This window comes from Andrographis paniculata, unplaced genomic scaffold (assembly GCF_009805555.1).
Source record: "Andrographis paniculata isolate CXL003 unplaced genomic scaffold, ASM980555v1 Contig25END, whole genome shotgun sequence".
In the NCBI taxonomy this organism is placed as follows: domain Eukaryota; kingdom Viridiplantae; phylum Streptophyta; class Magnoliopsida; order Lamiales; family Acanthaceae; genus Andrographis; species Andrographis paniculata.
Genome location: NW_026137546.1, coordinates 760,430 through 779,824, shown reverse-complemented (window position 1 = coordinate 779,824; position 19,395 = coordinate 760,430). Strand labels below are relative to the sequence as shown.

The 19,395-nt window shown below is 31.2% G+C and overlaps 2 protein-coding genes across 26 annotated transcripts; both read right to left on the bottom strand.

Moving 5' to 3' along the window:
• Positions 1-395: 395 nt before the first annotated feature.
• Positions 396-17,230, bottom strand: LOC127245804 (jasmonate-induced oxygenase 2-like). 25 transcript variants are annotated; one of them, XM_051266868.1, is made up of 14 exons: positions 17,082-17,230; positions 16,528-16,770; positions 16,383-16,430; positions 15,518-15,861; positions 15,355-15,450; positions 15,085-15,261; positions 14,483-14,578; positions 14,363-14,393; positions 14,127-14,202; positions 12,918-13,049; positions 12,342-12,416; positions 2,882-3,550; positions 2,252-2,582; positions 396-816 (listed from the first exon to the last, which is right to left on the bottom strand). In XM_051266868.1, exons 12-14 carry the CDS (start codon positions 3,373-3,375, stop codon positions 565-567), a joined length of 1,077 nt encoding a protein of 358 aa, XP_051122825.1. In that variant the 5' UTR covers positions 3,376-3,550; positions 12,342-12,416; positions 12,918-13,049; positions 14,127-14,202; positions 14,363-14,393; positions 14,483-14,578; positions 15,085-15,261; positions 15,355-15,450; positions 15,518-15,861; positions 16,383-16,430; positions 16,528-16,770; positions 17,082-17,230; the 3' UTR covers positions 396-564. The 25 variants fall into 25 exon arrangements, with proteins under 25 accessions (XP_051122825.1, XP_051122815.1, XP_051122812.1 ...); XM_051266858.1 differs by having other exon boundaries at positions 16,003-16,770; XM_051266855.1 differs by having other exon boundaries at positions 16,383-16,770.
• Positions 17,131-18,507, bottom strand: LOC127245827 (UDP-glycosyltransferase 76F2-like). The gene is made up of 4 exons (XM_051266901.1): positions 18,354-18,507; positions 18,094-18,312; positions 17,373-18,018; positions 17,131-17,278 (listed from the first exon to the last, which is right to left on the bottom strand). The coding sequence occupies exons 1-4, from the start codon at positions 18,505-18,507 to the stop codon at positions 17,263-17,265; spliced, it is 1,035 nt and encodes a 344-aa protein (XP_051122858.1). The 3' UTR covers positions 17,131-17,262.
• Positions 18,508-19,395: the final 888 nt, after the last annotated feature.

The following is a 19,395-nucleotide window of genomic DNA, read 5'->3' as shown; positions in this document are numbered from 1 at the left end:
TTCCAGAAAGGTTTGGATCATCGCATAATGACATGAGCTGGGACCCGTAAAAAAATAAAAAAAGATAGATATTTTATATTGAATTTTTTAAAATATTATAGCTTATATAAAAATAATTCAATAATAATAATACAAGTAGTATAATAAATAAACACACTCAATTAATTGTCAATCGCCATATATATTTAATAATTTAATGCTTTCCATTTGAAACACATAGTTGTGTATTAGTATAATTATGGTGTCTTTTTCCGAGAGAAATATAGTGATTTAAATATAAAATTTTATGTAAAAATTAAACACTAATTATTTAAAAGATGTAATATTATTTTTAAAAAATAGAAAAAATGATATAAAATGATACACCCGATAGTATGATTTTTTAGAAAAATATATCACAGTAAAATAATAGAATTAATTAAACAAACCCTAGAGTTACAATGGAATAAGAAATATTCTTGACTTTTGATAACATATAAGCATATGAATGGAGCAACTTTACAAGATCTTTTTTCTAATGACAAAGATATTTACATAGAAAACATATATATATCTCTTTATATATTATTTTTGACATTTGGACGATTCTTCTATTTGGGATTTTCCTTTAGGACCTTTAGTTCTAATGTAGCGTCTATATTCGTCAAAAGTCATGGAAGAATATAATGCGGGTTTCTCCGGTGTCACCAATTCTTTAATCGGTTGAATAAGTAGATCGCTCTTAGGGTTGTAGAAGTAAGCCAGCGAAATGCGTGGTCGATTCGGATTTACGATCACTCTATGCTCAATGCTTCTATAAATTCCATTGGTTAAAACCTAAAAAACATTTGAAGAGAAACATAAGTAAGGTTTATATATAGATTATTGGCCATTTTCGTTTCTATACTTTTATTTTAAAAAAATATATATTAAATTTACGGAATAAAGAACCCATTCCATAAGTTATAATAATCCATGAAATATTTTATTATTTGCAATAAATTATCATAAATTCTACTTAAAACACAGGCACATAAATGTATACATAAGGAGATATATATCTATAAAATAATGTAGGGAATTTGGATAAGGTTGAATTATTATATTATTATTTTAATATATAGTATATATTTAAAATAATAATGAAATGTAACACATGTACATTTATTTTAATATTGTCGTATTAGGCGTGTATAGTTTAATATGAAAAATTAAAACCTTGCATCACTTCAATGGCTACTTCATGCTGATCCTTTCAGACTATTTTATATATGTTCTCTTTTAAAAATAATTGGTTACATGAAGGCCATCAACGATTATGTCTGGGTTTGTTTGATATCGACTTTGATTTTTATTTACTTATTTATTTTTAAAGTTTTAATTTAAATAGTACTCAATTTTGATAGAATATTTTTTAAAAAAAGTAAATATTTTTTTATTAAAATTAAGTGAAAAAATTAAATATGATATTTCTAAAAAAAAATATTAATAAATAATATCAAAAAATTTTAAAAAATATGCTAATAATAGGGTTTTTTTTTTTTTTTTTTAATGTGGAATTTCACATCTACTACTTATCCAGCAGACTCTGAGTAAACCCCTAATCAAATTTAATACCCTACAAATTAATTAGACTCAATAAAATAAGTCACATTAAGTGTATGTAGCGTGTGAAACATAGAGGGCTCAAAGTTTGAACCAATAACCTCACAAATGTTATTACCCAACAAGTGTTATTATCATTATTATCATTATGTATAAAACACGTGTGTTTACTTGTAATACTTTGATTTTGATTTTACTATTTCAACAATTTTTTTCTTTCAAAATATCAAATAAAATACATATTTTTTATTTATTATATCTTATTAAAATTTAATTTTATATTCAAAATATCACATCAATATATTTGTATCACATCAAATAACTATTTTAATTCAAAATTTTATTATTCCCAAACAAAACTCAAAATCTGACGAATAAACACACCAAGAGGTACTACATAGGCTTATCTCTTCGTGTATAGAAGTAGTTGATTTTGTTCTCTAACAATCTCTTGTCTCTCCCATGAAATAATGAAATTTTAGTGTTATTATAATTTATATAATTAATAAAATTATATATATGTAAATTCCAAACTTAAGAAGTTAAATAAATATCATAATTAATAACATATATGTGTGCAATTACGTGTATATATATCGCCATATTATTATTATTTAATATAAAATGATTATAAAAACAAGGAGGGTAATAAGGAACGAATGTTCACCTGAATTTGATCGCCCATATTTACAATGATTCCGTGCGAAGTCGGCGCCACCGTGACCCAGCCGTCGCCGCGGCGGACTTGGAGCCCCGCCACCGTTGCATCCGGCAGCAGAAAGGTCATGCCGCCGGGATCGGAGTGTGGGGAGAGGCCGTAGGTGAGCTCCGGCTGCGGACACTTTGGGTAGAAATTAACCCTCAAGCAAGCCCCAATATCGTCTCCTCCAAACGCATTTCGGAGGCTGTCTTCTTTCATTCCCAAATTTGCAGATAAAATCTTCAGAAGAACGCCTCCTAGTCTCAAAACTTGCTCCGAATATTCTACAATTACTTCCCTAGAATAGAAAATCAGGTATCCATGTCTATAGACGGTAATTGAGTTTAATTTCTTTTTTTTTTCCAAAAATTAATGCTAACGTGGAGACGATGGATTATCATGAAATTGATGTTTGTAATTTCTAATCCGTAAACTAAAAATGCTCCTGTGAGCTGTACGGATATGGTTTTGGATGTGCAGAGAAAACTCAAACCGTAAGGTGTTCGTCGAAATGCTTGTTTGAAATTTGAATTTCATTTTCTCAACAAGTTAGATTCAGGCAAACATATACATATATATATATATATCGATACGTACCTGAGGGAACTTGGAAGAGCAGGCCATTTTTTGAAATCTCTGATGTTGCAGGGAAGATAATGGAGAAAGTAATAATCGCTCCAGTCAAGAACAGCTCCTTCCTCCACACCTAAACGGCTGCCATAGCCTTCATACGTCACCGGAGAGTTAGCGTAGCGTTGCTTGACCTCCATCGGCTGGTGGAAGAATTCGCGCCAAACCTGCCGCGCTCGGTCCAACAGATCCGGACTGATTCCGTGGTTCACCAATTGAAAAAATCCCCGGCGACACGCGTCGGAGATCTGCCTCCGCGTCGTCTCTCGAATGCTCGATTTCTCGTCATCTAAACCTCCGAGATCGATCAGTGGAATCTCAGCTCCTGTATTTACTACTTCGGAGCCTATTTCCGGTCGTAACTCCGGCGGCTTGATGTACCTCTCGGGAATGACGGCGAGTCCACTGTCTGACAGCGATTGAACGCGGATTATCGGCTCAGGCCAATCCATACGGTCCATCGCCGGCGCCTACTACGTCGAGTGAGGTACATCGTCGTCGTAGCGAATTTGTGGCGGTATTTATTGAAATTGAAGGTATGGATGATGAGTTGGCGCGGTGGGGGACCACGGCGTCGTGCGGTTGGGAGGCGGTTGTGCGGTGTGGTTGCGGCGGCCTCTCTAGAAGCTTGTATGGCTGAAGAAATATAATAAAAATAGATACAACGTGAAATTTATGCTTGTGATATAAATATAATAATATATACGGGGATTAAATGAAAATCAGTGTTTAGCGACAAAAGTTGTTTGGTTGTGTTTTTTTGTTTGTGTGTGTTTTTTTTGTTTAGCATATACGAGTTTGTTTAGTTTGTATTTTTGAATGACTGTATTGTTATGTGAAATATGAAAAATTGTATTAATAATATAAATGGATGGATTCCGGTGAAATCAATCATGGTGGCTTGATTTTAGAAGTTTTCTCACACCATTTTGAGGCCGTCGCTCCGACTAAAATTGAGGATGAAATTTCGATTGAACATCGGTCTAACCTCGTGGCGATTGTTGGATGCTGAATGATCGTCTCACCTAAAAGTTTGAACGGTTAGGGAAACTAAGCCGGTGGGATTCGAACTCGAGACTTAATCAGGTTATGATACCGTGCAGGTCACCTAAAAGCTCAAACTGTTAGGAAAACTAAGTCATTATTCATATATTCGCAAATGGGAGTCCCAACACACACTGTGACAACGTCAGCCTCCTAAAACAAAACTGAAATCACGATTTTGGTTCATGATTTTCGGAAAAGGCTCAGCCGATGTACCATCTGTTATGTTACGAAACTCTTTTGTTGTTTACTCATAGACAGTTTTATCGATGTGGAATTTGAGTATGTGACAGAAATTATTTCTTCTACGAAGATCGATTCAAAGGAAGCTCTTCCTGTGCCGAGCTAAGGTTTCCATGGGAGGAGAGAGCCGACGTGAGAACTTAGAGATAAATTGAAATAATAAAGTATGTGAAATATATTTCTGGAGATGTACAATATGAAGTTACTGTGCGATTTGTTGATTGGGGAAATCACTTGCACGCGTACGATCCACGTGTTCAATAAAGGTTTTTATGCGTTTGGCCGCGACGTGAATACTACGAGGGTTTGTTTGTCTGGGAGATTGGATTGAATTTATACTATTCATTCAATTTTTCTTTTTAAAAAGCATCAAATCAAATACATATTTTTTATTTTTTTATATTATACTAAAAATCAATTTTACATTTAAAACATCACATCAACACCTATTTATATCACATCATACAACTATTCAAATTCAAAATTTTTACTATTCAAATCCCAATTTAAAATCCAAACCCCCAAACGAACACACCCTGAGTAGATAAAATGTATGTGTTACATATAGTATTAATATTAGTGTACGTTGTATTTATTTTATACATTAATATCAAAATATTTTTACATTTTTGCTTATTTATAAATATATTATTATATATATAATTTTTTTATATATAAAGTCAAATGATAAAAATATCAAAATTTTTTACACATAATATTTCTCTAAGGGTGTTTGTTTGGGGATTGGATTTTAAATACACTGTTCATCATTTTTTTTTTCCCAGAAATATCAAATCGAACACCTATTTTTTATTTTTTATATTATACTAAAAATCAATTTTACATTCAAAACATCACATTATACAACTATTCAAATTCAAAATTTTTACTATTCAAATTCTAACTCAAAATCCAAAACCCCAAACAATCAATTGGGACGGAAAAAATATAATATAAGTAGATGTTGATATGATATTTTATATATAAAAATATTTTTTTTAATAATATTAAAAATATATATATACTATTTAATTTGATATTTTTAAATAAATTTCAAAACACAATGAAAATCAACCAAGATATTTAAAAACAAACACATTCTTTCTCTCTCTACTTATACTATTTAATCTATTAATATTTCTTTTAAACCAATGTTATACTCTTTCATCCCCAACTTAATATATTTATTTTATCATTATTTTCGGATCACGTTAAAAAATATTAATTTTTTTTTTTTTTGTAAGAATTAACTTATATATAAATATCAAAATATCTTTAATTTTATAAATATATATATATATTCTTTATTCTTAAAAATAAAAATAACAATATCATTTTACATATTTTTACTCAATAATAAAATACTATTATATGTCACAAATCAAAGGTGTTTTTTAGAGTTTTTATAATAGATTAAAAAATAATAGTATTTTATTAATCAATAAAAGTGTATAAGAATTTTTGCATTAAATTTATGTACAAAGTAATTATACACGTAATCATTATAATTTAAGTAAAAATTAAGGATATTTTTGAATAGTGTATGATTTTATTTTATAAAATAAAAAAAATACTTTAAAATGATAATAGACAAGATGGTAAAAATGATATTTTGAATTAAAAAATAAAAAATAAAAAATATTATCTATATGTATTTTTTTATTACCAAAAACAAATATAAACTTTTGAATTTGAACTAGCAGAGTACTTCATAACTATTTTTCTTTTGTACAAAAAATATCTCATTAACCAATATTTAATTATTAAAATTAAATTATTTTTTTTTTCTTATAGAATATCATATATAAATAAATAAATAAAGTTAAACACACTTTAAAAGTTAATTATAAGTGTACTCTCTATCAGAAGAATCTATATTATCATTTTTTTTAGCTATAAATGAATTTTTAATATCATGTTTGACACTTCTTTATCATTTTAATCATGTAAATAAAATTCATATAAAAATAATTATATATCTAATTTATTATTGTCGTTGAAAAGATCATATGATATTGAAATATTGTCATATGCACTAAAATAACATTGTCAGAGTAGAGTATGATAAGAAATACTACATAGAAGACTAAAATTAATCTCTTTTTGTTCATTAATAAATTCTCATTATTTTTTATTTTTTTAGTGTCTGAGTTCTGTTCGTTAAGTAATTTCATTACTCGAACTGAGTGTTTGTATTCGGTTCAATTTAACTCGGTTGGATAAGTATGATGTATTATTTTATTTGTTTAATCATATATATATATAATATTCTATTTACTTATTTATTTTTAAGTAACAATTTCACAAGATTAAAAATGTCCTTTTTAACGAACATTCGCGAACAATGTTCAAACTCATTTGCTAATAAAATGAGTATATTTATATTATTCGGCTTGATTCGTTTATGTTTGCAAACGAATTTAAAGAAAATCAAACCAAACCAAATTCACAAAAGTTTACATATAATTAACCTTTAAAAATAAATATAATAATAATAATAATAATAATACACTCTAACAGGGTTGTCGTATTCTTAGTCGATGGTAAATGGTAATGTTAACATCCCTCCCATCCCCACCTTTGTTCTCGTTCTTCTCCTTTCTTTGTGTTGTCTTGTATGTGTGTGTGTATATATGGTTTGGTTGGTTGGTTGGTTGGTTTATATAGGCCCTGGAGCAATAATTAATATCATTAATGAAATTGTAATGAATTAATAAGAATATATTAAATTCAACGTCTTATTGTAGTTAATAATTGGTACTATTATTTTTATTCTAAGGGAGTTAGTTTGATTTTAAGATAAGGATACCCTAATTGGTGTTGCAAGGACATAGGCTTGTAGTAGCTTAACATTTATTTTTTATTTTTCTATATTCGAACCGGGTTGGGTTGTAGCAAGATGTGTTGAAAACAAATTAGATCAGTTTTGTATAATTTCTTTTGGTAAATAAAATTAAGGATTTGAAATTTTGAAACCGAAACGATTGTTGTTTCTGCAGCTTCAGATTTCTTTTCTAAATCGAGGTAAAGATTAGCCGAGAAGACGACAATGTAAATATATTTTTAACGATTCAATAACGGATAATTTACATACAATTAAGGAATGCATTGCACTTATGGAAGCAACGGAAAATCCGACCGATCCGATCCGCGAGAAGAGAAAGACGATCCAAGAATTATTACCAATAAAAAAACCTAACCGGCCGCTCTCCACCTCTTCCTTTATTTTTTTCCCTTTTTCTAATTTTTCTCTTTTCATTTTCTTCCATTTTCTTCTTCTATTTTCCTTTTTACTATTAATAGTATTTAAACTCGTACTATGCACAGGTGTATACATAATTAAAATATTTAAAAAAATCATAAATGAACAATAAATACATTTGCGCATAAAAATAAGTTGTTTCAATATACATAGATAATTAACTTGTAATCTATTGCGTTTGATCGAGATTTTATCTTCACATGCTCAAAAAGTAACGGTTTTGCAAATTCTATATGGTTTACTAATGTTCAATATATATATATATATGCATGTATATATATATAATAGGCTGATTCTGGAGCAGGGCGAAAGAGGCGAACACCCAAAATCCACCACAAGAAAAGATAGACTTTTGTAGTGTACTCGAAAAGTAATGGCATTAAATTCTCATGTTTTAAAAAAAAAATGACTTTTGTTTAACTTATGCTATTAATTTTGTATTTGTGGTTGTTCATCCAAAATTTTATTCTCTTAAAAAATCAAAGTGATTCAAACCTTATTTCTTATTTAAATTATTATATGAAAAATATATTATCTATTTTAAAATGTTATATGTATACATATTTTCATCTTATCAAATACATTTAATTTTTAGATTTAATTTTTATTATTTTCAAAATTATGTTTCAATGTGGTAGGTTTTGGTCGGGACTTCTCATCATTCATCAATTTTTTTCTTTCAAAATCATCAAATGAAATATTTGTTTTCCTTAAAAATATTATGTCAAAAGTTCAATTTGCATTCAAAATATTGTATCAAATATTATTTATATTACATCAAAATTTTATTTTATTTCAATTCAAAATTTTATTATTCTTAACATTTTATTCAGCTCCTAAACCTACATCCAAATGATGAAATTAAGTGAAATCAAGATAAATACTAACACACGAGAGATGGGAATTTGGTGAGTCAGTTTATCGAACCTATGTCTGAGGATGATTAAACCATGTATTTTCTCTAGTAGTTCCAATTTAAATTTCATAGAATATACAACATTTATTTTTTAAGGGGTCTTTATTTTTGTTTTTCCCCGAGCCTTTCAAAAGTTAGTAATATCTGGCCGGGGGTGAAGGAGGTGGTGTAGCTGTCGTGGAGGATGTCCATGTACGGGTCGCAATACAAGTAGAGATTCTTGAGCAAGATAGCCTCGCCGGCGCCAGCCGGCACCTTGAGCTCGACAACAGCGGTTTTGAGGATCATATCTGATTCTTTGGGGAATCCATTGACATAATGTTTGAGGATAATCGGCCTGTTGGATCATATTCATCCTCCATTATATATATATATATATAATCGGCCTGTTGGATCATATCTTATCCTATGTTTGGTTGATAAAACAACCGGGATTTATATCTTTCAAATCCAATTTTTTTTGCAAATTAATTGAAAATTTTGGATTTTTAATATTGTAAATGAGATAATTATCCTTTCACGAGTTTTATTTATTATGATAAATTAAACTTTACGTCCATTTTTTTCGTGAACTTTATTTATTTTTTCACCAACTTAGATGTTTTCTAATAAAAAAATTTTTAATACGATTTTTGATTTATATTAAAAAAATATATAATATATATAGTTTTGTACAAAATATATAATATATAATTTATACACTAAAAAATATAATAGTTTAACATAAAATATTACTCCCTCCGTCCCACTTAATTTGTCCACTTTTTCTATATCCGTCCGTCCCGTATAAATTAGCTCTTTTCTTTTTTGAAAATATAATTATACACTTTAATCATATTTTAAAATTCATAATTTATAATTTTTTTATTTTAATTAAATATTAAGTCATTTTAATCTATAATTATTTTTACTAATATATTTTTTAATTACTTACTAATTACATCATACCTAAAACTTCGTGCCCCAACTAAAATGGACAAATTAGTTGGGTATTGTTTTTTTTTACACTACTTTAAACTAAAAATACAAAATTAATACACCAGTAAAATAAATTTTAAATTATTAATCTATTTAAAATACCATTAGTAATATAATAAAATTAATGATTATAAATAAATATATGTAATTGTAGTAGTATATTCAAATAAAATATTATATTTTTATAGAAGCAATAAAATATAATTTAAATATAAAAATGTATATACATATAATATTAAAAAAAGAAATTATTTTAATTTTTATTAGATTAGATAGGAGGGTAGAATGGTAAAATGTGAAATTATTTATGGTAAGTTTTTATATTGGGTAAGTAGCCGTTAAGCATAATGATTTTGATTTTGATTTTAATTTTAATATACACATAATATTAAAAAAATAAATTATTTTAATTTTAATATACACATAATATTAAAATGCGAAGTTATATATGGTAAGTTTTTATATTAGGTAAGTAGCCGTTAAGCATAATGATTTTGATTTTAATTTTAATATACACATAATATTAAAAAAAAAATTATTTTAATTTTAATATACACATGTGAAATTATATATGGTAAGTTTTATATTAGGTAAGTAGCCGTTAAGCATAATTTTGATTTTAATTTTAATTTTAAAAAAGAAATTATTTTAATTTTAATATACACATGTGAAATTATATATATGGTAAGTTTTATATTAGGAAAGTAGCCGTTAAGCATAATTTTGATCTTAATTTTAATTTTAAAAAAAGAAATTATTTCAATTTTAATATACACATGTGAAATTATATATGGTAAGTTTTATATTAGGTAAGTAGCCGTTAAGCATAATTTTGATTTTAATTTTAATTTTTAAAAAAGAAATTATTTTAATTTTAATATACACATGTGAAATTATATATGGTAAGTTTTATATTAGGTAAGTAGCCGTTAAGCATAATTTTGATTTTAATTTTAATTAAAAAAAAGAAATTATTTTAATTTTAATATACACATGTGAAATTGTATATATGGTAAGTTTTATATTAGGTAAGTAGCCGTTAAAAGCATACATTATAAATATTCATAATTTTGATTTTGTATACATTATTATAAATTTTTGGGGCTGCAATGCAAATGCAAATGCAATGCAATGCAATGGGGTACGAGCGGGGGGGAGGGTTCTTGGTGGGGCATGGGCATGGGCATGGGTAGGGGCAGCGGCATGGTGTGCTTACAGGAGGGAGGGCGATCCATAGGTCAAGTGCAGGGCTTGGGAGGTATAGGAGGGAGGGCGATCCATTTAAGGAAGAGGTCAAGTGCAGTGCTTCGATTTCGATCGATCGATGCAATAGCAGCAAAGCAATCTGGTGAGTTATCTTCCATTTTGCTAGTGAGTTTTTCCCACTTCTGATTCTTTTTCACTTTTAATTCATTCTTGAGGTTCTTGGAGGGGAGGGGATGATGACATGTACTTACTACCCTTCTTTAGATCGATTGTAATACAAACCATAGTCCGTAGATCGATCAATCATGTTGGTGAGTAGTTTAGTTTCTTTGCTAAGTTTGAGTTCTTGGAGGGGAGGGGATGACATGTACTTACTGCCCTTCTTTAGATCGATAATACAGACAGACCATATGTCCGTTGATCGATCGATCATGTTGGTGTGTAGTTTAATTTTTGTACTTGTATTTGTTTCTACTGTTTGTTTGTTTGTTGTTTCATACTAATATTCATTCTAAATCTTTTTAGATTCATACGAGAGGGAGCGGCCGTATGATCGGACGACCGAATAAATCATAGGGAGCAATTCGCCTCTTTCCTTTAACATTTATGCATTTAATTTAATTTAGCATATTGCATATAGAAATAGATTTATTTTTCCGTCGGTCCCGGGACATGCATGCATTAATTTTGTTTCTATATTTTATACTAACTTACTTTTAAGTGTTTTTAATTTGTAGGTAAAGCTTATGTGGAGACGAGGGGATCCGCAAAGATCCTTCGATCTCGATTTCAAATCCAAGGTAAGTGATTTTAATATTATTTTGTTGTTTCCTATACATATATACTAATATCTATTTTAAATCCCTATAGATGCATACGAGAGGGAGCGGCCGCATGATCGGACGACCGAATACATCATAGGGAGCAATTCGTCCCTCTCCTTTTACATTTACGCATTTAATTTAATTTAGCATCTTGCATATAGAAATAGATTTATTTTTCCGTCGGTCCCGGGACATGCATGCATTAATATTGTTTCTATATTTTATACTAACTTACTTTTAAGTGTTTTTAATTTGTAGGTAAAGCTTATGTGGAGACGAGGGGATCCGCAAAGATCCTTCGATCTCGATTTCAAATCCAAGGTAAGTGATTTTAATATTATTTTGTTGTTTCCTATACATATATACTAATATCTATTTTTAATTTTCTTAGATGCATACGACAGGGAGCGGCCGCATGATCGGACGACCGAATAAATCATAGGGAACAATTCGTCCCTTTCCTTTTACATTTATGCATTTAATGTTATTTAGCATCTTGCATATAGAAATAGATTTATTTTTACGTCGGTCCCGGGACATGCATGCATTAATTTTGTTTCTATATTTTATACTAACTTATTTTTAAGTGTTTTTAATTTGTAGGTAAAGCTTATGTGGAGACGAGGGGATCCGCAAAGATCCTTCGATCTCTATTTCAAAATCTAGGCTGGTATGGCCCGGTATAATTAAAATCTAGGCTAGCCTAGCTTGGCCCGGTATATTTTGAAACCGGGCCATGCGTGGATTTTGGTTTTCAAGCCCAATTCAAAATCAAGTTGGGCCTATCGGGCTTGAATTTTAAAACGGCCTAAGCCATCCCAAAATATATTACTCTCTCTCTTGCAAAAAATGTACTAATTTTTTGCGTGGCTGAGGGAGTAATACCAGCCTGAAATTGTCAAATTTTTTTTGTCAAATATGATGTTAACTTCTCAAATAATGGAAGCAAGATACCTTAAAATTTGAATCTGCCGATATGGTGCAATGGTGCAACAGAGAACCCTTTCCCAATGCTTTCACATAAACCTCCTGGAATTAAGAGATTAAGTAAAAAAAACACAAATCATGTTTCCACTAGTCCTTCATATAACTGTTATTATGAAATTGCACAAAGCATTATTATTACGAAATACAATTTATCAAATTTTCCAAACTAAGACTACTTAGAAGATTCACAATCTTTTCTTTTCGAAAACCCCGGATCACATGCTTATACCAGCTTGCAAACAATCTGTTCATATCATCTTTAATGTGCCAGCATAATATAAGGGGAAGAAACAAATGTCCGTGAGAAAATTATTAGCACAACATGACAACTCTTTTCAACGTTTTAAATAAAATTTGACCCTTTTGCCTTATGGAAATATGTTCAACAATTATTGGACAACAAATTAATATTCACACATATATACACATGAATACTAGAATTTTAGAATTGTAATTATATTGCAAGCCTATATAGGTACTGCCCATATTCAACTAGAATGAAAGTTTTATTGTCCTTATATTTAGTTGCAAGAAATTACTTACTGGGCAAACGGAGCAACTTTGAGATCCTCCTTTGATGAGTTTCACTTTCTTGAGGACAAACCTCACTGAGGCTTCCCAACTTAACTTCATATTTATCATCAAGAAGTATGTTGCTGGCTTGGACATCCTTCACTAATACAAACAATAAAATTTCAATTTCCCGAAATAAGAATAGAGTAGGGTCCAAAAAAAAAAAGCTGAAATACAAATAGCATAGACAACTTAATTAAAAAATACACATAATCTTAAGAGTGAGATCATGTACAAATCTAAGCTCACAGTTCCTAGAGATATTATCCATTGCTCTTCAGTATCTTTGCACCTATTTTGTGACATCCCTAGGGTTTTTGGTGCACAACTATGTGTTGGAGAAAGTAATCTTTGGTGCTTGATACCAATATTCAGATCTTGTTTAAAAAATATGCTGCATATCTACGACTTTTGGTGTTATGCTGATCTCTTAAATGACAGCTGAAATGCAACTGAGTGTCTATGCACGTGTGCAAGCACAATCCAAACCAAGACTAAATATTCTATAAACACAAGTTGAATGATATATGTAGGACCTAAATCAATAATATTGTCTAAAAACATGTATTAAATCAAAAATGTCGAGCAATGTAAAGGAATAGAAACTGTCCGGGTTCTACTTATGCTTGTAAGAGTTGGGCTATCAAAATTTCAATAGACGCCTAATAAATATCCTAATATAGAGAACTGATGAAAAGATTCACATGCTAGAGAAATTACAAAATAGCATAAGCAAAATTTTCAGCATCGACTACAAAGTGAGTTAAATGACTTCAAATATATTATTTTTATCAAATAGAAAACTTCATATTAGCAAGTATAGACACCATAGGAGCGCCGGAAATAAATCTAAACCTATCACATATATTTATGGTCGCTCATCGCATCAACCTAAAAATGGATCCGTAAAATAAATACTTAATTTCCAAATCTCAGAGACTGTACTACAAGAAAATAAAGAGTATAAAATCAACAAAAGCTAAACATATATATTATATATAAATGGTTGGTTATATTGATTTCATCATGGACTAAGATGGACATACAAATAGCTAAGCTAAGAAAGGATCACACCAAGATTCTTTTTAGTTCCAACGTCCTCCAAACTTCCCAGGCAAACTACATGCATGACAATGAAAAAAAGCTACAAAGAAAATGAAAGAATTAAGGCCAAATAACCTAAAATTCCGTCTTGAAAAAGGAAAAGAACGAATGATGACTTGCTTGTGATGTAGCAACACACCTAAAACTCGATCTGCAACAATGTATAAGGTAAAATAAAAATAAAATAAAATAAAATAAAAAAGATTAAAAGAAAAATTAGTCTAAAAATATACAACCAAATCTCAATGCATAGGATATTAAACATTAGTTTGGAAAATACACTTATCCAAATGCCTCATTGATATGCTCACCTGATTAATGTGAGCTGCCCCTAATAGAATTCTGCATTCAAAATGGAAGAGTACAAAATTAGTACTTGAACTCATATGGAATTACTACTTGTTGCATACAAAACCAAGGGCATGACGTACAGAACATTAAGCCTACTTCATCAAGAATTGTATAATCCCACGCTTCTTATGCCTCTTCGCCATTGTAAATGCAATCTCCACACAAGAATTTTATTTCTGCACAATATAATATGTTTATAAAAGCACGCCCGTTGTCCCATAATGAAGCCATTACTGGATTAATAGAAAACAAATACGAACAACTGGAAGTAAATCAATCAATACAGTTGGAGATATTAGTGTCATAATGAAAGGTCCAAAATTGCTTAATGATTGCATATATAATCAAAATTTATAATGAAATCATGTTTACAGGATAAAGGAACCAAGCAAGTGTTTTTGGCTCAATACATAATGGAAGAAATGTAACTATTTTCATTCTTTATTTTAGAACAACTAAAAATTCAATCTCGTTGCAATTTTGAGACAACAAATATTGTCGAACATAAGCACCAAAGCATACAACCAGTTCAACCGCAAATCATTTAGTGTTATTTGCCATTGATTACATATAGAAGATGTTTAACTTGCAAATTCTAAATTCTAAATAGTAAAAACCAATAAACCAAATGAGAAAAAATAGCAGAAAATAGTTTTATAGAACCAAAGAGAACAGATAAAACCTTTTGCCTATTTGTCTATTATTTTTTGCTTTTGGTGAATTATTGGTGTAAAATGCAATAACCGGTATGATAGCTGACTTGCGACGTGCTTACGCCATCACGGGCGCCCGGGTAAGTATTTCCGTGAAAGGATTGGCGCGAACCAGAGTGAGATCTCCGAACTCCAGGGGAACCAGACTGAGACGCCAAAAGCATATGTGTTAATCTATGTTTCTGTTGTGACTTAGTTGTAGATCATTTCTATAGATATTGAAATTAAAAAATCAATACCTGTCATATCTCGATTTGCCTCCTTAGTTCCATTGTCTTGATGGTGAACCTCTTCAACTATTGCTGCCCCTTTGAAGAACATTCATAATATTTGTTCTGCTTCAATAATGCGGCTTCTTTAGATTTACCCAAAAAGGGGGAAAATGAAACCACGAATCAATACCTTCACCAAGGAGCGCGTGCGAAGGGAAAGACGGAAAGCAGCCCTGCTAGTGGTGGAGGCGGAGCTGGAGGAGGGACGGCTGCGCTGTCAATCGATAGAGGAGATGGAAGCGGCCATAACAATCGAACACGAGAGGAATGGATGGGAAGGGAATGGATGGTAGGGATAGACAACTAATGCCCAACCGAGGTCCAGATCTCAGCCGATGAGCGCGATCCATACATCAGTGCATCGCAAAGCTATTTCCTCTCGCAAAACATCACGCCAAATACCCACCTTTTTTTTACTATTTCCAAAATTTTCGAAAACTACAAAAAACTTCTGTGGAAAGATGATTGTAGACGCTGCCAACAAAATCATAATCAAGTTTAAATGCAAAGATTAACAAAACAAATTCATAAAGCATTACCACATGAAAAATAATTGATTGATGTAGATATCATTTCATAGATGAGTCCAAATGCCGAAAGGATCAAAATACTAACCTTGACTCCTCCGTCAGAACCAAATTCCAATACCTTCTGGCACCGATGCCGGTTATAATATTTATTATTTTTACACATAAAAATAAAAACTAAGAAATAGGGGGAAAGGGGTCAAATTATTGAAAATACATAATTTTACTATAAAATATATTTTTGGGGCCGGAGGCAGGTGACCCCAAACCCCTAATAGTTCCGTCCGTGTGTTTATATATATATATGAAATTTCATTTCAAAATATCACCTAAAATACTATTGCAGTTCAAATTTTTACTATTATCGAATCAACAATATAAAGCTCAAGTGGTGCCTATTTATTCCAAACCACAAACACACACACAGCTTAAAACAAGCAGATTAAAATGCTGTTGTAATTTACTCACATGATGAGTAGTTCTAATGCAGCAACTCCCAAGATTCCGATCTTTGATCTGTCAAGAAAAAACACAAATACCAGTTCAGATTCATGGACAGAAGATTGCAAGAATGTGAAGAAAGCCCTTGAAGAGTATGGATATTTTATAGCACAATATGATTATGTTTCAGGTGAACTAGACAGGCAAGTGTTTGATGTAATGGAAGAGCTGTTCGATCTGCCACTCGAGATCAAAACTAGGAACACTTCTGACTTGGTGTTCTATGGCTATGTCGGACAACTTCCCCATGCCCCCCTCCATGAAAGCATGGGAATTCCAGAGGTAACAGCTTCTGAAGCTGTTCAAAGCTTCACAAATCTCATGTGGCCGTCGGGAAATAATAGATTCAGGAAACCTGTTCAAATTTTAACATGAATTGATTACAGTGTTCTTGAGCTTCAGGTTCAGAACTAACTTGTAACCAAGCTAAGAGTTAGATATTATCTCAGAAATATGTCTAATAACTTTGAAATTTTAAGAAAACTTTTTCGAGCAGGTTACTTACTCTATCCTTGTGTAGTGAAAGCATACTATGTTATGCTAAACTAGTATCAGAACTCGAACAAACTGTGGACAAAATGGTGTTTACAAGCTATGGAGCACAAAGACACTACCAATCCCATATTTCATCAACAACGTACCTTCTCAGAACCATAAAATACTCACCTCCAGATAGCGACAACGGCAACAGCAATAATGTGGGAACAAATGTTCACACTGATAAAGGCTTCTTAGCCATACTTCACCAAAACCAGGTCAATGGTTTGGAAATACAGCTGAGGAATGGAGAATGGCTTTCTGTGGATGTCCCGCCTGCGTCATTTGTCGTCATGGCAGGGGATGCTTATCAAGTAAGCAATTTTCTACAACATAAAGATTCATGTTAATAACTATACATGTATGTAGATAGGATGAATATAAAGAAACAATACTGCAATGGTGCTTTTAATTTGTTACCTAGGCATGGGAGCAATGGGCGTGCAAATCATTGGTACGCCCTCGCAGATGCTCTCCAGCGTCGAATTCCATCCACAATGCGTCCAAAAAGCTCCAATGGCTGGATGTGCCAAAACATCGAGCTGAGGAGCCCATTCGCCAATGTATCCTCGTCCCTCCACCATATCCATGAACTGTTCAGGCAATGCATCTTGCCGATTCATTCCGGAGATTGATCCAGGCCTGATCACCCACAAGAAATGGAAGCCGCTGTTGGCTAATCCCCAAGCGATTTCTAAGCATTTTCTCTGTTTCAATGATGCAGCGCTTCCGAAAGTCACGTAGATCACTGATTTTGGGGCTTGTTTGTCCAGCCAGGAGATGGAAGTCCGATCAGGTGTTAAATAGCTGCTTGAATTCGGTGGTGAGTATAGGTGAAAGGGACCGATTGGATATATCGGCACCAGAAAAGTTTGGCGAAGAACAGCCATGGCAGAGTCTTCTAGCTCTTCGAATGAGTTGAATATGACGCCTGAAGAAGTTTTAGCTTCCTCGACAAGCTCTGATATATACTTGGTGAATGTTTCCATGTCCGGCACGCCGATCGCCGGCAGATCCTTGACTCTTAGTGGAGGAAGATAGACAACGGATTGTTCTAACTGAGAAGCTGCAGATATAAGAAAGATAAAGCAATTTCAGAAACTAATTGGGGGATCTGAAACCCTAATTTTTCGATTTGTACCTTGAATCGGGAGATAATGTTTCTCCTGAAGCAGAGGAAATGAGCTATAGACGAGGAAAGCGCCGCGCCGGAGGTTCTGAGCACAAATCTCGGCAGGGCGAAGCTCTTGGCGATGTCTCTGGTGAAAGTTAGGGCAGAATCTGAAATCAGAGCGTAGGGACGATTCTCGGAGGAATCGGTGAAGAACTGAGTCAATAAATCTCGGAAAGGCTCCGAACACTTGTGGTTGATCAAATACGCTAAATCGAAGACGCTGAGACCTGCAGTTTCGGATTCGGAGAGATGGTCGGAGAGGGGATGGAAGGTGAACTGAGGGTATTTGGAGGAATTGGGGGCGTTGAATTTAGTGTGGATGAAAGAAATGGAGAAGCCTATGGAATGAAGAATGGCGGCGAGATGAAGCATCGGCGTCATGTGGCCTTGCAACGGCGGTGAGAAGAAGAGCAGCCTACCGCCATTGATGGAGCTTCCGAGCTCTCATTCACCTTCCATGGCGACCATCGAATCATTAGCGAACTGAACTATTTTTAATCATAAAAAGAATATTCCATAGATTATTTTAATTTACCATAGATTATGGAGTATTATATTTAAAGAATAGCTCTATGGTTAATTTTAAATAAACCATTTTTAATTCAATTATTTTAGTTTAGGTATAAAGGTTTGAATAAATTTAAATTTAAATAAAATTGATTGAACATAAAAATTAAGAAAAAATAATGGGTGTATTCTTTTTGTAAAAATATATATCAATATATATTTTCAAAAAATTAAGAGTAAAAAATTATTTTTGATCTCATTCAATATTATAATTATTAATTTTGGTCCAACTTAAATGAAATTGATCAATTTTAGTCCAAGAAGGATGGCTGGATGAACACGGCCGTATTGGCTTCAACAACGCCATGTTGGATGATTCAGAAGGTCTGTGTTGATTACCCTGCAAACATATTATGTACTCCTTTTGTTCCATGAAATTGGTCTCCTTTTTTGGGCACAAGTTTAAGAAATATTGTATTAAATGGTTAATTAATTTGATTAATTTATATAATATTTATAATGTATTATTGTTTTAATTATTTTTATTTAATAATATATTAAAATAAAAATAAAAATATTTTTTTATATTGAATATTTTATATTTTGAATTTTTTTAAAAAAATATTGTATCATCAATAAAATAGTAATAACTTAAAAAAATAATTTAATTTTCTTAATTTAAATATAATTAAACAATAAATAATAATGTGACTGTAAAAATTTTTATTTTAATAATATTTTATATAAAATTATTCAAAAAGT

Bases quoted from the DNA above. Each gene is read 5' to 3' on its own strand.
- LOC127245804 (XM_051266859.1), bottom strand. From the start codon at position 3,375: ATGGACCGTATGGATTGGCCTGAGCCGATAATCCGCGTTCAATCGCTG. The intron at 2,583-2,881 runs GTACGTATCGAT...TTTCTATTCTAG, and splicing joins GCTCTTCCAAGTTCCCTCAG to GGAAGTAATTGTAGAATATT. The intron at 817-2,251 runs GTGAACATTCGT...AATGTTTTTTAG, and splicing joins ATATGGGCGATCAAATTCAG to GTTTTAACCAATGGAATTTA.
- LOC127245827 (XM_051266901.1), bottom strand. From the start codon at position 18,507: ATGACGCCGATGCTTCATCTCGCCGCCATTCTTCATTCCATAGGCTTC. The intron at 18,313-18,353 runs GTCTCAGCGTCT...ATCAACCACAAG, and splicing joins CTCCGAATCCGAAACTGCAG to TGTTCGGAGCCTTTCCGAGA. The intron at 18,019-18,093 runs GTACAAATCGAA...TTATATCTGCAG, and splicing joins ACATTATCTCCCGATTCAAG to CTTCTCAGTTAGAACAATCC.